Raw genomic sequence first — 21,014 nt, 5'->3', positions numbered from 1 at the left:
CAACTTCTTCTTCGCCCCAAGAGTGCCATTAGCAAAGCCAGAGTTCAGTTTGAGGAATGAGAAAGGTGGGCTCAAGTTAAATGTTTTAGGAATGATCCATCCCACAGGCTTACCATCCATCTATTTTCCAAACTGCTGTAGGATGGTGAAGATGATGGAGTCTAGCCAAGTGTCTCGGGCTGTAGGCAGGGCTACGTCACTCCTAATCCAATCTTGACTTGCAGCGAGTCAGCTAAGCAATTAATAGGTGATGACCTGCAATACGTAGGCCTAATCATTATGATTGTTGAGAGGTAAAGCCATGTAAAGCTTCCATTTACGCAATTCATATGCATTTATTACTCTGAAATACTCTACTCTGATTGGTCAGTAGATTTACGTAAGGGTAGTGCGATATCTTTATTTTAAAGTGTTGCCAAAATGCTGTTTAGCTACATGATTGCCTCATTGATATTGCTAGTGGTGAGTGAGCTGGTTTGTAGGTGGGCTGTCAGTGAGTTGAGCCTTGTGTGCTGAAGGAAGCTGAAGAAGTCCATTTTAAATTAACTGGACCCTAATACCAAGTCCAGGTCACTCTCCCCCACTCTCATTTCATCCTTTGAAGTCTACTCCTACTCAGCCTGCATTAATATCCATGTGTCTGATGTTCTCTCCCACAGACCTGTGGTCACAGACAAGCTACGTTAAGAGCAGACTGTGGGGGTTGGAGAGAAAACTATTTCTGTCATGTTGAAAACACTTCATTTAATCACCAAAAATTACTCATACCTGGCGGCCCATCATTAACTTGAAAAGACTGGGATATTTATTAAAGAGAACCAAACCGTCCAGAGTACAAAGACATCGCAGCTTAAAATGATCAGTCCATATGAATGGAGTTGTACGGTGACCAGTGTCGGGGAGTAACTAGTTACATGTAACTAAATTACGTAATTTAATTACAAAATAAATGTAATTGTAATCAGTTACAGTTACTGAGAAAAAAAAAGTGTAATTAAATTACAGTTACTTATGAAAATGTTAATGATTACAAAAGGGGGTTGCATCTGAATTTATTTTGCACACACCCATATATAGATTTAACTGATTTCTTTCATAAATTGCAGTGACTGCTCTAAAATATGAGACACCAATGTTTCAGGAGTCTAGGACGTATGCTTATTTGATAACTGTTTATTTTCTATTTGGGTTTATGTATATGCTTTATTTTTTTAAGATTAACTGTTGTGAGATGCCAGTGTTTCCTGTCATAACTATGCAAATATTTGATTTCAAAAACATTATCATAGCTATACTGAATTATTTCTTGTTATGCTTTTAAGTATTTTACCTCAGAACAATCTCAACGTAAGTCTGATTTTGTGGTGGTTGTGCTTTAAAATTAAATTCTTATAATCTTAATTCATATGATGAAGGATTTTGAAAATGACAGTAATCAGTATTGAGTACTACTGTAAGGTTAACCCTGTCAGGTTTACATGTTTGAAAATGATTAACAGTTGAAACATTAGAAATTTTGAAAAGTAATCAAAAAGTAATCAAATTTAATCACTTGCATTACTTTAATAAAGTAACTGAAATAGTTACGCTAAAATTTGAGATAAGGTAATAATCTGTATTACGTTTCCAAAGTAAGCTTCCCAGCACTGATGGTGACTTATACGTCTTGTCAGTCTCACAAAGTTCAAGAGACACAAAGAAAAACAGTGACTCACACTATTCTGTCAGACTCAAGCTGGAGGCTGAGGAGAAAATGACAGAGGAAATAGATTCTCACTGCTTTTACTCAAATATGCACTTCAAAAAATATACAGTATATGGCTGAAAATTGCTCTTTTTAAAACTACTTAGTAATCACAAACAAAACTACTAGAAAAGTCATGGAAATTAATTGGTTTGAAATTGCAGGATGTTGTTATGGTCAGTTTCATAACAGCAAGTACAAGTTCAAACTGCAGCAAACTTTTTCAGTGAAAAAAGACACACTGTTTTGTTAATATTACCTATAATTACAGATAAAAGTTTAATTCATATTGTGTCTAGGCAATAATGTGCTAAATTAGAATCATCAGTGAAGTTCAATCGGTCTTTCACAGTTGCAGTCAAAGCTGTAGTTTGACAGATGTTGCACAGACGTTCTCGTGCCTCTTTCAGAAATGGCCTGCATCAAAAAAGCTTTGTGTCTATCAGTGAACAACATTTCAGTTACGTACCTCTTGGCACGTTGTTTTCATAATCAGTCACTGGCAGAGAACAAAGGACCTCCTTTGTGCTCAGAAGCCATTAGTTTTAGCAGATATCAGCTCTTTGAGTAGGTTCTTGGCACAGTTTGATCTAAGAGCATTAACAGGATTAAAAAAATCCCAGAGGGACGGTGGGCATTCAATGACAAATATCAGAACTGCAACCTTATAGAACACACAGAGGCACACTCTAAGGAAGACAACGGGGGGAAAAAAACACTGAAAAAACAAGAAATCAAGAAATCTTCAAGGTTATAGGCCTATATTTACAAATTTATATCCTAGATCACAGCTACAGTAGAAAACTAATCAAACTGTTAAGCAATTATATGTCACAGTTGCACAATGTTAAGAGCCCTCAAAAAAAAAAATATATAAAAATATAACGACACTTTTGTGATTTAAATTTAGCTTGAGACCCTTTTTTCAGTATAATACACAGACACTTTTGAATGCTTTTTGCCCTTCAGAATGGTGAAGTTATGACATTTGCCAGTAGAGGCTGACTGGACCATGCTAACCTTATTAATATTCTTATGACAAACACCAGTTCCTTGATGGCATCATCCTCAAAAAAGTGATATTTGCAGAGAATATTAGTTTTTGGAAATCTGTGATGTTTTGTGGTATGGTAGTTCTACTGGTTTGCCTCCTGCTCCTGTCAGATAAAAATACACTGTGCATAGTAGGAGAGACTGGCAACTGTAATGGGGCAAATGTAACACACTCAGTTCCTCCAATCAGAAACAAGCTAGAGTGATGACACTTAATCTGCACATACTAGTATTTTCTCTATGCCTGTGAAAAGGAGCACAATCATTTCACCTCAGCGGTTTTTAAAAAATACTTGATTTTGAGGTATGAAAGTTACTTTTGGATGTACAGTATTTTTCTTCTGTTGTTTAAAGTTTAGATGATTGCAAATTTAAACTTATATTTTATCTCTAGGTTATTGGCTAGCATATGAGATTTTATCATGGCTGCAACATTGGGGCAATTTTAACACACATGGCACAGTGTAAGCACTTTGTTTGACAAACTTTTTGTTAAAAAATGAATATTTAAATGTAAAGCTATATTTACAAATTTATATCCTAGATCACAGCTACAGTAGAAAACTAATCAAACTGTTAAGCAATTATATGTCACAGTTGCACAATGTTAAGAGCCCTCAAAAAAAAAATATATAAAAATATAACGACACTTTTGTGATTTAAATTTAGCTTGAGACCCTTTTTCAGTATAATACACAGACACTTTTGAATGCTTTTTGCCCTTCAGAATGGTGAAGTTATGACATTTGCCAGTAGAGGCTGACTGGACCATGCTAACCTTATTAATATTCTTATGACAAACACCAGTTCCTTGATGGCATCATCCTCAAAAAAGTGATATTTGCAGAGAATATTAGTTTTTGGAAATCTGTGATGTTTTGTGGTATGGTAGTTCTACTGGTTTGCCTCCTGCTCCTGTCAGATAAAAATACACTGTGCATAGTAGGAGAGACTGGCAACTGTAATGGGGCAAATGTAACACACTCAGTTCCTCCAATCAGAAACAAGCTAGAGTGATGACACTTAATCTGCACATACTAGTATTTTCTCTATGCCTGTGAAAAAGGAGCACAATCATTTCACCTCAGCGGTTTTTAAAAAAATACTTGATTTTGAGGTATGAAAGTTACTTTTTGGATGTACAGTATTTTTCTTCTGTTGTTTAAAGTTTAGATGATTGCAAATTTAAACTTATATTTTATCTCTAGGTTATTGGCTAGCATATGAGATTTTATCATGGCTGCAACATTGGGGCAATTTTAACACACATGGCACAGTGTAAGCACTTTGTTTGACAAACTTTTTTGTTAAAAAAAATGAATATTTAAATGTAAAGCTACATTTAAAAATGATTAGTGTTACACATTAAACAAGGTGTTGCTTTTAAAACTTAAAATATAAAATAAAATGAATATTATCTCCGCATGGTCTCATCTCAAAATAGTAATAGACTTTAAGAAATTGCTTTTTCAATGCATAAATTAAATGTAAATAATAATTAAAAAAAGCAGGAAAGTGATTACTTTGAGGTATCTATTCTCAGTAAAGAACTGCTGCTCATTTTCTCGACGTTCAAATGATAGTTAACAATAATAAAAGCCTGCGTTTGACCAGAGCATATTTCTAGAGATACTTTAATATGTTTTTTTAAATAACGATTTTTGCACCCAAAAGCTGTTTAAGAATATTAATATAATGAATTTTACCTCCACAGCAGAGTTCATGAGAATGAACGTATTGTCACACCTGGTCAGCTACTGCCCTCTAGAGAAAACAGTCGGATATAGCAAAGCGTGTTCATACACATTAAATTAAAATACATAATGTCAGGAGCATCAGATAAAACCACAGATAAGATCATGATATTTGTTATCCAGCTTATTTCTGAATCAGCCTAGTTGTTCTCACTTTCTCTAGGGCAAGACTGCATCAGCAATAAGCAAACTTATGCCATATGCCATTTTGAACCTCTGTCATATGCTGCCAACTCTAACTAATTAATTTCTCTGTTTATTCAGGAGGGGAGCTTTAGCTTATGTCACCAGAGGCCATTTGTTAATATCATGTTTCCCCCCTCCCAGTGGTGCGTTCTCTGGGGGCTGGCATGTCTTGTTTAGGTTTCCTAACCAATCTGGCCCTGATTAGATCCCATGGGGTTCATCCAAAATCTGTGTCCCTTTTCCACTGTGTGTCTGCTGTGTTGTGGCTTTCAATAAATATGACATACGTAGGTCAATCACATAGTAGTTATTTATTAGACTGTCCAAACAAACAAACAAATAAAAAATGGGGGGGAAATAAACTAATAAATCAATGAATAGAAATAAAACACCAATAAAAATAATTAAAAGTCTTAATTTATTCCATTGTACATAATTTTATAATTTGTACATTTAATTTTGTTTTGTGATTTTGTCATGTTTTTTTTATATTTTTATGTTTAAACAATATGAAAGTAAAGGTATTTATTTTACTGTTTAGAATATATATAACAATTAATGACCACAATCTATAATTAATGACAATTTTATAGTATGACAAGGGATTAATTGGCAGCCTGCCCATTTCTGACTGCTGGGGCAAAAAAAAAAAAAAGGAAAAAAAAAGACTGACTGCCCACTGACCTATTTTCCACATAATTTAGTAAATATGGAGATTACTGTGATTACTTCTGTGCATATATTGATAACAAATTAAATAGGAAGTATATAAATGAAGAGTCCACAATTGTGCATTGAGCAGACAATATATATTTATTTCTTTCTAAAGTTTTAGGGTTGCAAGTTTCTGAAATAGCCCACATTTAAGTTGTAAATAATAATAATAATAATAATAATAATAATAATTATATATATTATTGTTTATTTGTCTCTTGTTCTTATTTGCAGGAATAACTCTTTTGGAGGTTGAGGCATTTCAACCAGTGGAGGGCAGCAAAAGTCGACTTTGTGCTTTTAGAAAAGAGTCACCCAGAATAGTGATGTCAGATCAGCCTCCAGGCTTTGATGATGAGCTGAAATCATCCCAAAATGAACTGTTTACAATGACACTGCTGCCATTTGTTGACATGGCAAATACTAAGCCATATGAAACCGAACCCCTGTGTGCAAACTAATGAGAGTCTGTATCATTTATCTATTTATGTTGTTGAGTGTCATGTTGACATCTATAAATGTGCAATATATAAATACATCCCTGAAGCATTTTATTAATTTGCATAAATTAGCGTCAATAGACCGATATAATGATCTTGTTGTCCTGTCCGAGAGCACCCATTCCCAGTCATTCTATTAGATTAGTTTGATTGTTCCTCAGAATGGTCCTCATGAATGGAGTCCATGTGACAGCTCCTCTTTCAGCATGTAGCTCTGCTCAGGCTCGCACTGGGGCCCCAAGGCTTCTGAGAAGTGCTGGTTCAGACTAAATGAATTAAGGCTGATTTCCATTGTCAGCTGGTGGGCCATCTCTTAGGGAATTTGTTGCTTGACTTGGCTTCATAAATATACCCTCCATTTTCTGTAAAGTTATGTCTGCCTCATAATTATGACACAGAACTATTCAGACCAGATTCTAAAACTAAAAACTTTAACCATAAAATAAACTTTTGTTATTTAAAATGAAATAAGCTTTATTTGAAGCTTTATTTAAAATTAAAATATAAAAAAGGCAAACAAGGCAACATTCCTCATTTTTCAGTTTAACTTGATGTATAAAATAACTAAAGCTCAAACTGAAATATAAATTCATTAAAATATATTTAAAAAAATACAAAAACACAGAAAAATTACTAAAACTTTAACTAAAAGCTCAGAGTATGAAAAGACAATGCAGAAAAGCTGAGCGGATGTGGCGGAAGACAAAACTTGAAATTCACTATAGCATCTGTAAAGACACCCTTCATGCTTTCAATGTGGAACTAACCACAGCTACTGTAGACAGACCTTCTTCTCAAACCTTATAAACAGTAACTTAAACAACTCTCGCACTCTTTTTGCTACTGTGGAGAGACTGACAAACCCCCCAAGTCAGATTCCCAGTGAAATGCTCTCTGACAGTAAATGCAATGAGTTTGCTTCCTTCTCTTCTGAGAAGATCAATAATATCAGAAAGGAGATTGGCATATCTACTTTTGCAGAGGTCACACAGATTCGACCGCAATTTCAAAAAGAAGTGACTATGTCTGTTTTTGAAGCAATTGATAGCAAAATTTTGAAAGAAATAGTACAGCACCTTACATCGTCAACATGCTATCTTGACACACTTCCCACATCTTTTTTCAAAAGTGTGCTTAACTGTTTAGAAGCAGATCTCTTAGAAGTGGTCAACGCTTCACTTCTTTCTGGGACTTTTCCAAACTCCCTGAAAACTGCAGTTGTTAAGCCCCTTCTGAAAAAGCGCAATCTTGATAACACCATGTTGAACAACTATAGACGAATATCAAATCTTCCTTTCATAGGTAAGATTATTGGAAAGGTAGTTTTTAATCAGCTGAACAACTACTTAAACTCAAATGGATACCTGGACAATTTTCAATCTGGTTTCCGAGCACATCATAGCACAGAGACTGCGCTTATTAAGATAATAAATTATATTCACTTCAATTCTGATTCAGGCAAAATATCAGTTCTGGTTCTACTAGATCTTAGTGCTGCGTTTGACACTGTTGATCATAACATACTTCTAGAGAGACTGGAAAACTGGGTCGGGCTTTCTGGGATGGTACTCAAATGGTTCAGGTCATATTTAGAAGGGAGAGGTTATTATGTGAGTATAGGAGAGCATAAGTCTAAGTGGAGGTCCATGACATGCGGAGTTCCACAAGGCTCAATTCTTGCACCACTCTTGTTTAGCCTGTATATGCTCCCACTAAGTCAAATAATGAGAAAGAAACAAATTGCCTATCACAGCTATGCTGATGATACACAGATTTACCTAGCCTTATCTCCAAATGACTACAGCCCCATTGACTCCCTCTGCCAATGCATTGATGAAATAAACTGTTGGATGTGCCAGAACTTTCTTCAGTTAAACAAGGAGAAAACTGAAGTCATTGCATTTGGAAACAAAGATGAAGTTCTCAAGGTGAATGCATACCTTGACTCTAAGGGTCAATCAACTAAAAACCAAGTCAAAAATCTTGGGGTGTTTCTGGAGACAGACCTTAGTTTTAGTAGTCATGTCAAAGCAGTAACTAAATCAGCATACTATCATCTCAAAAACATTGCAAGAATTAGATATTTTGTTTCCAGTCAAGACTTAGAGAAACTTGTTCATGCCTTTATCACCAGCAGGGTGGATTATTGTAATGGTCTCCTCACCGGCCTTCCAAAGAAGACCATTAGACAGCTGCAGCTCATCCAGAACGCTGCTGCCAGGATTCTGACTAGAACCAGAAAATTTGAGCATATTACACCAGTCCTCAGGTCCTTACACTGGCTTCCAGTTACATTTAGGATTGATTTTAAAGTACTTTTACTTGTTTATAAGTCTCTAAATGGCCTAGGACCTAAATACATTGCAGATATGCTCACTGAATATAAACCTAACAGACCACTCAGATCATTAGGATCGAGTCAGTTAGAAATACCAAGGGTTCACACATAACAAAGGGAGTCCGCTTTTAGCTGTTATGCCGCCCGCAGTTGGAACCAGCTTCCAGAAGAGATCAGATGTGCTAAAACATTAGCCACTTTTAAATCCAGACTCAAAACTCATCTGTTTAGCTGTGCATTTGTTGAGTGAGCACTGTGCTACGTCCGAACTGATTGCACTATGTATAACCACTTTCTATTCTTAAATGTTTTAAATTCTTTTTAAATACATTTTTAAATCACTTTGTTTTTATTGTTGTGATTATTATTATTTTTAATTTCTTGTTATTATGATTATTTTTAATGACTATTTCACTTCTTTTTATGTAAAGCACTTTGAATTACCACTGTGTATGAAATGTGCTATATAAATAAACTTGCCTTGCCTTGCCTTGCCTTAAAATGAAAATGAAAATATAAAACCAAAAACGAATTAAAATATTAATAAAAGCTATAATAGTAAATCAATGATGCTGCTAACAGATATATAGTGGGGTTTTTTAAAAAGACAAATACTAAATATATTTGTTATATTTAAATTAATAATTGTTTTACATTGCAAATTTCATATTTCATTTGAGAAAAAAACAGAATATTACTTATTACAAATTGAATGACAATATATATATTTTTTATTTTTATCTGTTCATTTTTATCACATAGAAATTAATGAATGTTCAGTATCTCATCATGCTCAAGATGGAGAAACAATGTACAATTTACACTTTACCACACAAGACTTACTCCAAATAGTCCGTTTTTAAATATATCTACAAAATATAATTTATGATATTATGTTTGCCTGCAGATATTTAATTGTTTTTACATAGCACCTTATGTTCAATATAAATTTAAAGTTGTATACATACTACAAGCATTTTGATGCAACATTAAACTTTGAGGTGAAAACAACATACAAACTGAAATAACAATTTAACAATTAAAAAAATAATAATAATAATTAAAGAACATTATTCCATCTCTAGTCTCTTCATTAGGAGGTGTGTGTGTTAAACAAGCATGTCCAAGACGGTTACTCTCACTTTACGCCTGACTGATACTCAATGATGCATACGTTATTGATCATAAGGACTCTCAATTGGAACAGCTTTAAATAACAAACTGTTTTGGACCACATGCAAAATGAAGATCAGAAATCTCCATTCAGTGAAAACAGAGCCAAAAAATCAACACCATTAGCCCTTTACTCTACGAAGGAGGAATACACAGATTAATTAAAGGGCCATATTGGCTTGCCCCAGGGCAGACTCTTACAGTACAAGCAACGCTGTCTACGAGGGGGAGGGGACATACCTAGAGTCTGCTGTTGTGACTGCTTCACTCAGGGTACGGCTTACAGCATGCAGGGGAGTATATTTTAGTATTGGGGATTATGCTGTTTAAGCAGACTCAAAGAGATTATGCCATCTAGACAGACTATGGCAGACTAATCTATTTTAATAGACTTTTCCTTGTCTGAAAATGAAGAGTGGGCTTTGTGATTAGACACATGAAAGTGCACAACAGTCCCCTAAAATATATTAAGGAGGTAAAGCCAGTTAATTTGAAGTCTGTTGTCTGTCTTCCGTCTGAGATATGAGTTGACTAGAATTACTTCATAAACACAGAGAATGCTGTCATGGTGAATTAGGAGAGCTGTTTAGAGCTAATCAAGGTTAATAGGCTTCCGAATTTCACTTGTAATTTCATTTGTCAATATCTGTTCTGCTAACAAATGGATCCAGAGGATTTAAACTAATTTAAAGCATTTTCCTTATATATATATATATATATATATATATATATATATATATATATATATATAAGATTAGTAAGATTTTTAATGTTGCTCAAAGAAGTTTCTTATGCTCATCAAGGCTGCATTTATTTGATCAAAAATATGTTAAATATACATTAAATATAAGTTATAATATATAATAACAGTTTGCTATTTTAATATAATTTAAGATATTATTTATTCCTGTGATGTAAACCTGAATTTTCATCAGCAATTACTCCAGTCCTCAGTGTCGCATGATCCATCAGAAATCATTCTAATATACAGATTTATTATTAATGTAGGAAACTGTTATGTTGCTTAATTTTTTTTTTTTTTTTTGGAACATGTGATACTTTTTTCAGGACTCTTTGATGAATAAAAGGTTCAAAAGAACAGCATTTATTTAAAATAGAAATCTTTTGTAGCAATATAGGCCTAGACTAACGTTCAAAGGTCTGGGGACAGTAATTTATTTTATTTTATTTTGAAAGAAATTAATATTTTATTCAGCAAGGATATGTTAAACTGATTAAAAAGTGAATAAACTTACATTGTTACAGTAAATTAAATAAAGTAAAATTATGATTCTAGAAGCTTCAGCTGTATATATGTTTTTGATAGGTTTTAATACATTTCAATTTTTGATTGTGTGTGTCTTTTTTTTTAGCATTTTAATTAAGTACGACTGCTTTAATATATTATTAATAACACACTGAATTAATTTTATTGATAATAATTATAATTTATTTATTTAAAAAAATAATAATAATGTGAAACGATTGTATCCTACATGCGAGTCCAGCACAAAACGGCTCAGGTTACAGTGAGAGTCGTTGGCTTCCTGTTGAGTTTCTGTTGCTACGGCAACCGTTTAGCGCAGCCGAAATCTGTAGTCAAACATTGTGCGATAGCGTTTTATGTCCCATAGTTTGGATTCATGGACGTTATCGAAAAGAGAATAGACAGCATTGCGGATGAAGCCGAGGAGGAGCAGATTTCAGAAGAGATTAAGGAAATACGTCGGTAAGAAGTTCTGCTCTCTTGCAAACAAGCTTTAAAGTTGCTGAAGACCTCCAGAGCCAAGACCAGCTTCAGTTAATTTTGAACTATGCTAAACTAATCTGTTCAGTAGCCTAGCGCAGGTTTTGCACTTAATTTCACCACACGACCTTTCTGCCTCTTCAGGTATGCTCTGTCAAACCAGCTGAGGGCAGGATTTTTTGGACAAGATGCCTGTGTCCAAACTGACGAGTCAGAGCTGCCAAATATAAAGATACTCGCTGCCAACACTGCAGAGCTTATGAAGGTGTGTATCTGCTTCCACTAGATAAATAGTCCCTTATAATTGCCAGCTTAGTCCGTTCATAGAACTTTTTTTAACCACAAAAATAGGAAGCAGCCAGTCTGTCAGCTATCAATCAATCTGCAGCTATCTTTATAAATGCAAGTTTGGCCCACAGAAAGCTGCTATACTCAGTGCATTCCTCCAGATATGCTCAGTGAATTCATTCATGCTGCCGGCTTTTCATCTTATTAGTTCAAGATTCTTCTAACTTTAGCTTTGAGTGGCCTCACTGCGGGCCGCCTAGGTCACCCGCTGAGAGGGCATATGATGGCTTTGTGGTGAAGAACAGTGCCTTCACAAGGAATCCCCTAGCCTGCAGAGTTAAACATATTGATTAGCAGGCTTGCAGCCGAATAAATGCTCTACTAAATGCATGTTCTAGTTCCATAACTCACAAAAATTACTTTATTTGCATGGTTGGGAAGGAAATGTAACCTTCCTACTGAAAAAGCAAGAAAGACAAATGGAAAGTACTGAATAGTAGCAAGTCTTTGTTTAAGTTATCATTTATTTATTCACCAGACATTTTGTCCAAAGCATCTTACAGTCTTTGTTGAGTTGGATATACTGTATAAACCATAACCTTTATGTTGCTAGTGCCATATTATTCTTTTAGGTGTTTTAAAATATTTGATTGCATCTCAGGAAATGAACATGTTGAAAGAAGACACTGAAAAGAAAATGAAAATAATACGTTTGCAGTATGAGACCAAACTGCAGGACGAATCTGATGCCCTTTATGCAAGTATGAATGATAAAATCAAGAATTTAGAGAACTGCCACAAAGAGGTTTGTACACAATGCTGCTTCTATTATAAGCAATAAACCATGTTTCTACTCTATTAATGTATGTTTTATTTGAAGAAATTATCTGTTCTTCGGAGAAGCTATCAGCAGCAGCTCTCAGATGCTATGCAGGTGATCAAAGCCAGCTATAAGGTAAGCTTTTAATGGATTTGTAATATCAACTAACATTGCAAAAAGTATGTTTGTTTTAATTTGATATCATTTACAAAGTTCACATTGAATCTTTCATAATGAAATCTTGCACGGCCCAAATTTGACAAGAATAAAGAAGAGACGGATCTGGTTTGTGATGTTACTGATGGAAGAGTAAAGGACCTTCTGGATGAGCTTCAGGAGAAGAACTTGAAGATTGAGTGGATGGTTGAACAGCTAAAGAAATATGAGGTACAGACTCAATGCCATTCATCACAGAAAAACCTGTGTACAATAATCAGTTTAATTTGTTTAAATATAGCCCTGTATGTATGTATCTACACAATGAAGCAATGTGAAAGAATCAGTAAGCAAAAAAGGGGTACAAACAGAATGTTGTGAAAATTAGCAAAATGATGCAGACATTACTGTTAAAACAAGTCTCTTATGCTCACCAAGGCATTTTTGGATTAAAAATACGGTAAAAACAGTAATATTGTGAAATACAATTCCAATAAAAATAACAGTTTTCTATTTTAATACAATTTAAAATGTAATTATTTCTGTCATGCCAAAGCTGATTTTTCAGCAGCCATTACTCTAGTCTTCATTGTCACATGATCCTTCAGAAAGTTACTTAAATTATTAATACTGAAAACTGTTGTGCTGCTTAATAATTTTGTGGAGACTGATACATTTTTTTTCATGATTCTTTGATGAATTTTTATTTAAAATATGAATCTTTTCTAAGATTATACATTTTATGTGTCCTTGCTGATTTAAATAATTATCACAATTGTATTTATTTTCTGTACAGTATTTATGTACAATATTTATGATGGCAAATTTAATTTAATAATTAATTTTTTTTTTATTAAGAAATGTAATATTTTTTGATGGCAGCCATTGCTTGGCCAGTAGTGCATTTATCTTTAATGATGTCAATATGATTCTTGATTGCTTAAATGTCATCCAGCTTGTGTTGTTATTGACCAGCAGGATGGTAATTATTGTTTAGTGGCCTGCTCTATTATAGCCTGAAGTGCACTTGGGAGTGGCCCGGCCCCATGGCTGTACACTAATAAGCAGGTTCTTGCGTTCCACAAAGTGAAATCAATTACTCACCTTTATGCCCTTGCGAAAGAGGTTTACATGCAACATGAATGAGCTATCAGGTGCCAATAAGTGAGGTGTCTATTATTGGCCTTTTTAATAGACTTCCCCTCTCACTCCGCCTCAGAGAGTTATATCTCACCCTTAGTGTCTAAGCTCTGTCCAACTAAAAGGGCTGCTTGTGTAGGCAGATGGCCGGGAGAACGGCCATACAAAACCTGCCACTCAAAGTGTAACAAATGAGTGCAGCCCGGCGGAGTTCAAGCTTTGTTCATTGTGTTAATGAGAAATCTCACACCCACAGGAGAGACGCATGGATAATCACCTGTAGTTCTGTTACTGCAGCAGATGGTGGAGCCAGAGTTAAAGGTTGGGGTGTTCAAACAGGGCAGGAAGGTGTTCCTTAGAGTATAAAACATCGTTTTGAGGAGGAAAAATTAGCCTCAGCGTCAATGAACAAAAGTTAATACTGTGTCTCCCTAGAAGATGACAGTGAAACAGGGAGGGAAGGCTGAAGGGTGGGTGATATTTGGGCTGAGGTGACCACCCCGCATGGAGTCATATTTCTGTCATGCTAGATGCACCGATGCACATTCCTATTAGTGATAGAGAAATCCTGGTCCATGACATGTACATCATCATCATCAACTGACCGTCACACTTGGGGAGTCACATTCATAACATATGGCTCTTTATTCTGGGATTAAATCTATAGTAAACAATCGTCAACCATATGCAAGATGTCATAAATTGAAGCATTGCATTAATTCTGTGTGACTAAAACGACGCTGTGACTTACAAAAGCTGGGATGGTACCTTTTTCAACCCTACCTTAAATGTACATGTTGTCAAGGCTCTTTCAAGATAATCCCAAACGTGACGAAGAAGGTAAACCGTCAAACATCAAATAAACTTATAGCAATCAAAACCTCTTTATGATTGCAATTTACTTTCTTTATGAATGAGTGAGAGAGACGGAGTGAATAAAGTGGGGAAAAAAGAAGAAAACCCTTTGAAAGCCTTTGAACGCCTGCACAATCTTAAGTGTGACAGGCATGCAAAAGCCCTGTTAATGTCCGGGCCATGAATGGTTGCTGCGGTACAAAGTAGAGGGCCAACTGCGTGGATATCACAGGAACCTGATGGGCTCCATGCGGCTCCCAGTCTGCAAACTTCAGCGCGCTGACATGTGATGTGATCCTGGTGACACTGGCAGCGCTGCTACTGAGAGACAGCACAAAGGCAACAAGCCCCCCCCGGGAAACTGTGCTCTCTGCGAACCCCCTGGGGCTGCTCAGCCATCCTCCAATCGCCCCCCCTCACGGCCCGGCTCTGCTGAGCTTGTTAGAAAGCAGAGCCCAGACTGTGGGTGGATAGGCCCCAGCTGCCTTCCTTGACTTCCAGAATAAATTGACCTGAATGACAGGGGCACACAAACAGTATGATATGTATTATTCCTGTCAATAAAAATGTCCCCATGAATTATGGGCTTTGTATGTAATGTACTGCCGTCTTTCTTCCGGGCGAGAAGAAAAGGCCGAAAGAGAGAAGAGGAGAAAAAAAAGAGATCGCCCTCTTCTAAATGTGTTTGCTTTTTTTTGTTTCTCGCTTTTTATTATTCAGGGGGAAATGGTAGGAGGCAGAAAGTTGTACGATTGCTTTGTGCCTGAATGGCACTCATATTTGCCACGCAGCTTGAGCGGCGTGGCTTTTGTTTTGCGCTGTAAAGGGAAAGTTAAAAAGGACTTGTGTCATTTTTCAGATCGACTCCGAGGGAGCGGAGGACCCCGAGAAAAGCAGACTGAAGTCAGAGAATGAAAAGCTAAAAGATAACATTGACTCGTTGCACGTCGAGCTGGAAGAAATTCACCGAGTCCTGGAATCCAAAGAGGAGAGGCTGGGTAACATGGGCGCATTTGAATTCCTTTTTTGATGAACCACACACAAAAAAGTGTGCATGCATTTTTTCAAATGCATTTTGGGACAAAAACATTTGTCACGAATGCTTGTTTTGGAAACATAGACACATTCTCTTATCTTTCCCGGTGTGTGAGGTAGTTAGCATTCAGAACGCAATGTTTGAGGACACTTGTCAGACCATAGCTATCATCTCACACTCTGTGGGAGTCTGCGAGGAGAAAGCAAACACAAGACAGGTGTATTCTCAAGGGTCAGGCCTTTATCTCTCATAGTGTTTGATATTCATTCATTGCTTATGTAACTTTGATAACCGACTGAGTATTTTACGCCACTGCTTTTTGTGATTATGCATGAACACATCGGTTTTTAAAAACTTCCAAAACAACATATCATCCATTTCATTGGAACATAAACTCCTTTTATGTGTCCCCATTCAAAATGTGAAGAACCATCTGCTAAAACATTTTGCATTGGCTGTGACTAAAGATAAGATCTGTCCAGGTCTTAAGTCTCTATGGAAATAAAAGCACTTGGGCACTAACACACACTTGGCCCTTGAACTTAGTGGCTTGTGTTTGGTCAGTGCATATGAGTGGACGTGTCAGCAGCAATGCACCAGGTCAGAAGCTTGTCAGGACCCTGAGCCAGAACAGGTCACGCAGGCCAGGCCAGGACTGACCCAAGATGCGAAAGATGAACAAAGATGAGTGGATGTCCTGTCGTTGTGCTCCCGGCATCAGCCTTTGTTTCTCTTCTAGATATTGTGAAAAGTTGTGGGAGTGAATATTGGACTGGGTCTTTTTTTGTGTTCTCTCTCAAATGTTCTCTCTTTCTTCTGTCTATAGCTCTGGATTTGGCACAGTTAAAATCAGAGGCTGACGACAGCAAAAAAGCCCTTCAAAAGGTATTACACATAAAAGTCAGAAACATCCTTATATGCTCATTAAGTTTGTTTTATTTAAAACACTTTCATATGATTTGATTGCAGTTGACAGGTGAACATGAGCAACTGAAAATGCAGTTAAACCTTGAAAGAGAAAGTGGAAGAGAAAAGGTGAGGTTTTTTACTTTTATTAAAGGATTATTCATCTTAAACTTATTTATATACCACCATTAAACACAACAATTGTTGACCAGTGTGGTGTACAGTAAGTCCAAAGATAGTCAATAGAAGCATACAAAAAATGTTGGGTTCAGTAATAGTTAAGCTCATTCATAATGTTGATTGCCACAAAATTAATTTCAACTTGTTCTTTGTTTTCTTTTAAAAAACAAAAATAACATATATTACACACACAATGGAAGTAAATGGGGCCAATTGGTAAACACTAAAATGTTCACCTTTTTAAAAGTTGCAAAAAATGCATTTTAACATGATTTCACACTGTAAAAAAAGATTTTTCAAAGTTGCAAATAAAGATGTTTCACAAGAAAATATTTAAGATTTTCTACTTCTAAATGTCACATTTAATTCAATGTGTAATTTGCATTTTCTTTGTAATTGTTTGTGAAATTTACTAGCAATTTCTGAGTGAAAATAGTTTTTACACCAGTTTCTAAAAGAAAATAGTTTACTAACATTTTCTGTGTAAAGTTATATATTATATAATTATTATAATTAATTGTTTTATTATATTATAATAATATATTTTATTATAATTAAACATTTTCTGTGTAAAGTTATATATTATATAATTATTAAGTATTATAATTAATTATTATTATCGTTATTGTTATTTATATTTTATGACTTTGTTGCCATGTTTATTAAGTTTTAGCAGAACAAGTGCTTTTATAAATTATGAGCTTCACATTTATGCTATGAAATTTTTAAATAATTGGCCACATTCTCTTCCATTACATACACTGGTTTTCCTGTTTCTCCCTGGAAATAATTCTGCTTACCAGAAATGGTTACCGTGTGACATCTAAGATAAATAGGGCAGCATACAGTATGTGAGGTTTACAGCCTAGACAATGTTGTCCCTCATAATTTTGCATGTTTTACTCGTGTGAGCTGAGAGAAGCATGCCAGCGGAGCAAATTACCATGAATTAAATACTCTGGAGCAACTGGTGCATGAGGGAGCACTAAATTATTTTATGATATGTGATCAAGCACAGCTGACGATATGAAGCACCGAGCTGACATTGTAGCATGTTAATATTGGTAAAACATTTGGTGAATGGACGTGGCACAGCGTTTTTGACATGTATTGATATAGTATTGTTTATTTAGTGTTTTATCTTTTGTGCAGTAAAGATGAAGTGTGTGTGAAGTAGCACTGCGTGGTGTTAAGATTGGGGCCATGCCAGAGTTGATATTATTGCACTACAGTAAGAAACCATGTGGTCAGAGTGCTTTGTTGTGCATTTTGAATGCGCTCTTAGTTGGACTGATGCCTTGTATTCATAAGTCAGAGCTCAAATGTCAGCCAATCGCTTTATTTTACCATCCAAATCTTTAAATACAATTTGAAATATTTAAAAAACACAGAATCTTTTATTTACATACTTAAACATTTTTACAGACAAAGTGTATTCAAGCACTGGTTAGCAAGTATCATTTTACACAGCATCTGCGGTTGATTGCGAGGAACAATATGCACCAAGTTTGCCACACAATGGCTGGAATTAAAATATGAACACAGAGGACAACGTAAAAAGAGTGTGAAAGACTCTATGGTACTCAGCCATTGAATTCGGCCACACAGAATCTAGAAGGTTAAAAGTCTCCCTCTGGCCTTGCAGGGTTGCTGGGAGACAAGCAGCAAGGGTCCTGTCAAAGCTGGCATAATTTACCCTGCAATCAAACGCTCATATTAGCACAGCTCTTCAGCAGAGTAAAGAAAACTATGCATACAGATGTTTATTATTGTCACTTGTTGCTTGTTAGTTAGTTTACTTTTGGTTTATATTAATGCAGTACAACTAAAGCAAATGCACAAAAAATCTACTTCAAGACCATACTTACCAAAGGTAAAAATGCTTTTTTTTTTTAAAGTATAGAAGAAATATGTGTATATTTTCTGAATATGCTCATATGTATCACATATATGCATTTTTGATGACATAGTGATTTGATTACTACAAAGCTCACCACTTAAAATGAAGTGTTGAAATTAATATAACAATATTCTGCAATACACATTTTTTTAAATAGTTTTTTTTTTTTATTTGAATATTTTAAATATGTATTGAATATATTACTATTATGCTCATATGCATAATTTAATATACAGATATACTGTATGATACAGTTTTTAATTACTTATGTTGCATTCATTGAAAAAAAATAAAAACTTTAAATTGCTTTAAATGTGTTGTTTATTTAAATAAAATACATGGTAAATGTCTAGAAAGCTTACCACTGTTCTGCAGTGCAGACTGTTTTTTTTTTTTAAATGAAAAGATGTTTTAATTGTAATCTTTTTATTTATAATTTTATATATTTATATATTGATATAGTTTTTAATTACATATTTATGTTGCAGTATTTTTTTTTATCTTTTCTTTCTTTCTTTCTTTCTTTATTTATTTTTTAAGTGTTTTATAATAGAGAGGCATATTAGTTTCAGATCAGTAATGTTCTTCCAGCTCTTCTCATAATACTGAGTGGCCACAAAACCTGGTAGGACCAGGAAAGAGACTAATGGAGCAGGTGGTGGCCAAACACACTCCATGTGGAAGCCCTGGTTAAAACCACTAATGAAGACCTCCTTAATGTTGTTTGAGCCACTGGGAGAAAAGGATTATCCATATTTAGTGTAGCAGTTTAGATTGGCCTCTTTTCAGTCTTGCACCCTTTGTTGAGCCGCCCCTTTGTGCTGTGACTGACAAACTCAGTGTTAAGGTCTAGCATGGTGGCTATGCATAAAAATGTAAAGTGAAAAAATGACATTTTGAAAAAATGACATTTTTCTCCACTTTATTTTGGTGACTTTGATCAATGGAGCAGAAAATTAGTTTCTATAGCCAGAAGGCTGCAGGAAAGACCTATAATGAGAGGCTGAAGCCCAGGCCAGAGTGGAGTGTGAAGCTCAGCTGGGTGCAAGCTTCGCCTCTGTGAAAAGACGGCCCGTCAACCACACAACTGCACTTGTGAACAGCACTATTGGCTGACCACCTCTGAAGTTTTAACCTGGGTGTAAATATCCAAGAAACCTTTGGGTGGTTGCAAATAAGTGAACAACATGAAGTCTGACCAACTGTCCACTCTCGTTTGTGACATAACTTTTTTATTATCTTTTGCAGATAAAACAGTTAAAAGAGGAAATGAAGCAAGAAATTGCATGCATTGAAGCCTCACGCATGAAGGAGGTGAGTATAAGACCCAGCTGAACGCATGCTCAGATATGGCACGGACTTGACATGAGTCCTATCTGTCTCAGGATGTTTGGAGGTCTTGAACCCTTGACCAGTGGACGGTCTTTCCATTACCGCAGACATCAGTGTCCTAAAGCAAAGACAGAGGATAAGGTGTACACGCAGTGTCCAAGTCATATTGATTTTAGCCATGAGTCTGCGGTTAAAATTCAACCCGTCCCAACAGTGAAATGCATTCATTAACAGCCCTGAGTGATGGATGATAGCTCCCCTCTCCCTTCGTCAAGTGCAGATCTTTTTCTTTTTTCATTGAAAACACATCAAAAATGCTTTTTCTGTCACAGATGTGAATTATAACCTTGCTAATTCACAATTCAAGCTATTTATGTTTATGTACACTACTGTCAGTAAGATTTTATTTGATAATGTTTTTCGCACCAAAATACTGTCTTTCAAATGTTTAGGGTCAGTAAGAATTTTTTGGAAAAAAAATCCAAAAGGATGCATTAAATTGATCAAAATATGTCGTTCATACTTAGTTTGTTAGTTCTGAATTAACTAATGTTAAAAACTGTATTAGTTAACTTTACATGAACAATAATTATATAGCATTTATTAATGTTAATTAATGATTAGTTCAAAATGTATTAATACATTATTAAAATGTAAAGTTATATTTTAAGATTAGTTTATGTACTGTGAATTAACATGAACATGAATATTTTTAAATGTTAGTATTAACTAAGATTAAAAAAAGATTAATAAATGATCTAAAAATAGATTGTTCATTGTTAGTTCATGTTAGTTAATGCATTAACTAATGTTAACCAAAGAGAACTTATTGTAAATTGTTGCCAACATGATCTATACCCATTTTTAATAGTTATTTTAATGATCTGCAAGCATTTGTGAAATAGTTTTGCCTGCATTTCAGCTTAGTCTTCATCTCTGAGCTGAACTGTTTTACTGTTACATCCATGAAATTATGTAAATTCAGATGTCATTTCACAGGATGTCATAGGTCAGTATCAAATGAGTTTCAAATTATTATTTGCCGCACAAAAATGTGTAAGTCCACGTGCATGTATCTTTTGATCTTTTTTATGTTGTAATTAATATAATTATTAACCTAATTATATAAAATGATGTTGTCAGTGCCCTACAGATTAACTGGTTCTGGGATTTTTTTGTCCCTAAAACGGAC

General features: G+C 35.1%; 1 protein-coding gene across 10 annotated transcripts in view; it reads left to right on the top strand.

Annotated features, from left to right (window-relative positions):
* The first annotated feature begins 11,005 nt into the window (after positions 1–11,005).
* The window catches only part of c02h10orf67 (chromosome 02 C10orf67 homolog), a 39,310-nt gene continuing 29,301 nt past the window's right edge, over positions 11,006–21,014 (top strand). For 3 of the 10 annotated variants that reach the window (XR_009266021.1, XR_009266024.1, XR_009266019.1), the window contains exons 1-9: positions 11,007–11,191; positions 11,354–11,474; positions 12,159–12,302; positions 12,378–12,452; positions 12,582–12,704; positions 15,328–15,466; positions 16,331–16,389; positions 16,474–16,539; positions 19,739–19,804. Coding sequence is in view for 2 of the 10 variants with exons in the window: in XM_058744374.1 (XP_058600357.1) it covers positions 11,106–11,191; positions 11,354–11,474; positions 12,159–12,302; positions 12,378–12,452; positions 12,582–12,704; positions 15,328–15,466; positions 16,331–16,389; positions 16,474–16,539; positions 19,739–19,804 (879 nt within the window). In the remaining 8 variants the exon portion in view is untranslated. Of the gene's footprint in view, positions 11,192–11,353; positions 11,475–12,158; positions 12,303–12,377; positions 12,453–12,581; positions 12,705–15,327; positions 15,467–16,330; positions 16,390–16,473; positions 16,540–19,738; positions 19,805–21,014 lie in introns of those variants that run through there. The other 7 variants (XR_009266028.1, XR_009266025.1, XR_009266023.1 and 4 more) reach the window with 5 other exon arrangements.

The sequence above is a fragment of the Onychostoma macrolepis genome, chromosome 02 (genome assembly GCF_012432095.1).
Source record: "Onychostoma macrolepis isolate SWU-2019 chromosome 02, ASM1243209v1, whole genome shotgun sequence".
In the NCBI taxonomy this organism is placed as follows: Eukaryota; Metazoa; Chordata; class Actinopteri; order Cypriniformes; family Cyprinidae; genus Onychostoma; species Onychostoma macrolepis.
This window is presented reverse-complemented; position numbering and strand designations above follow the sequence as displayed.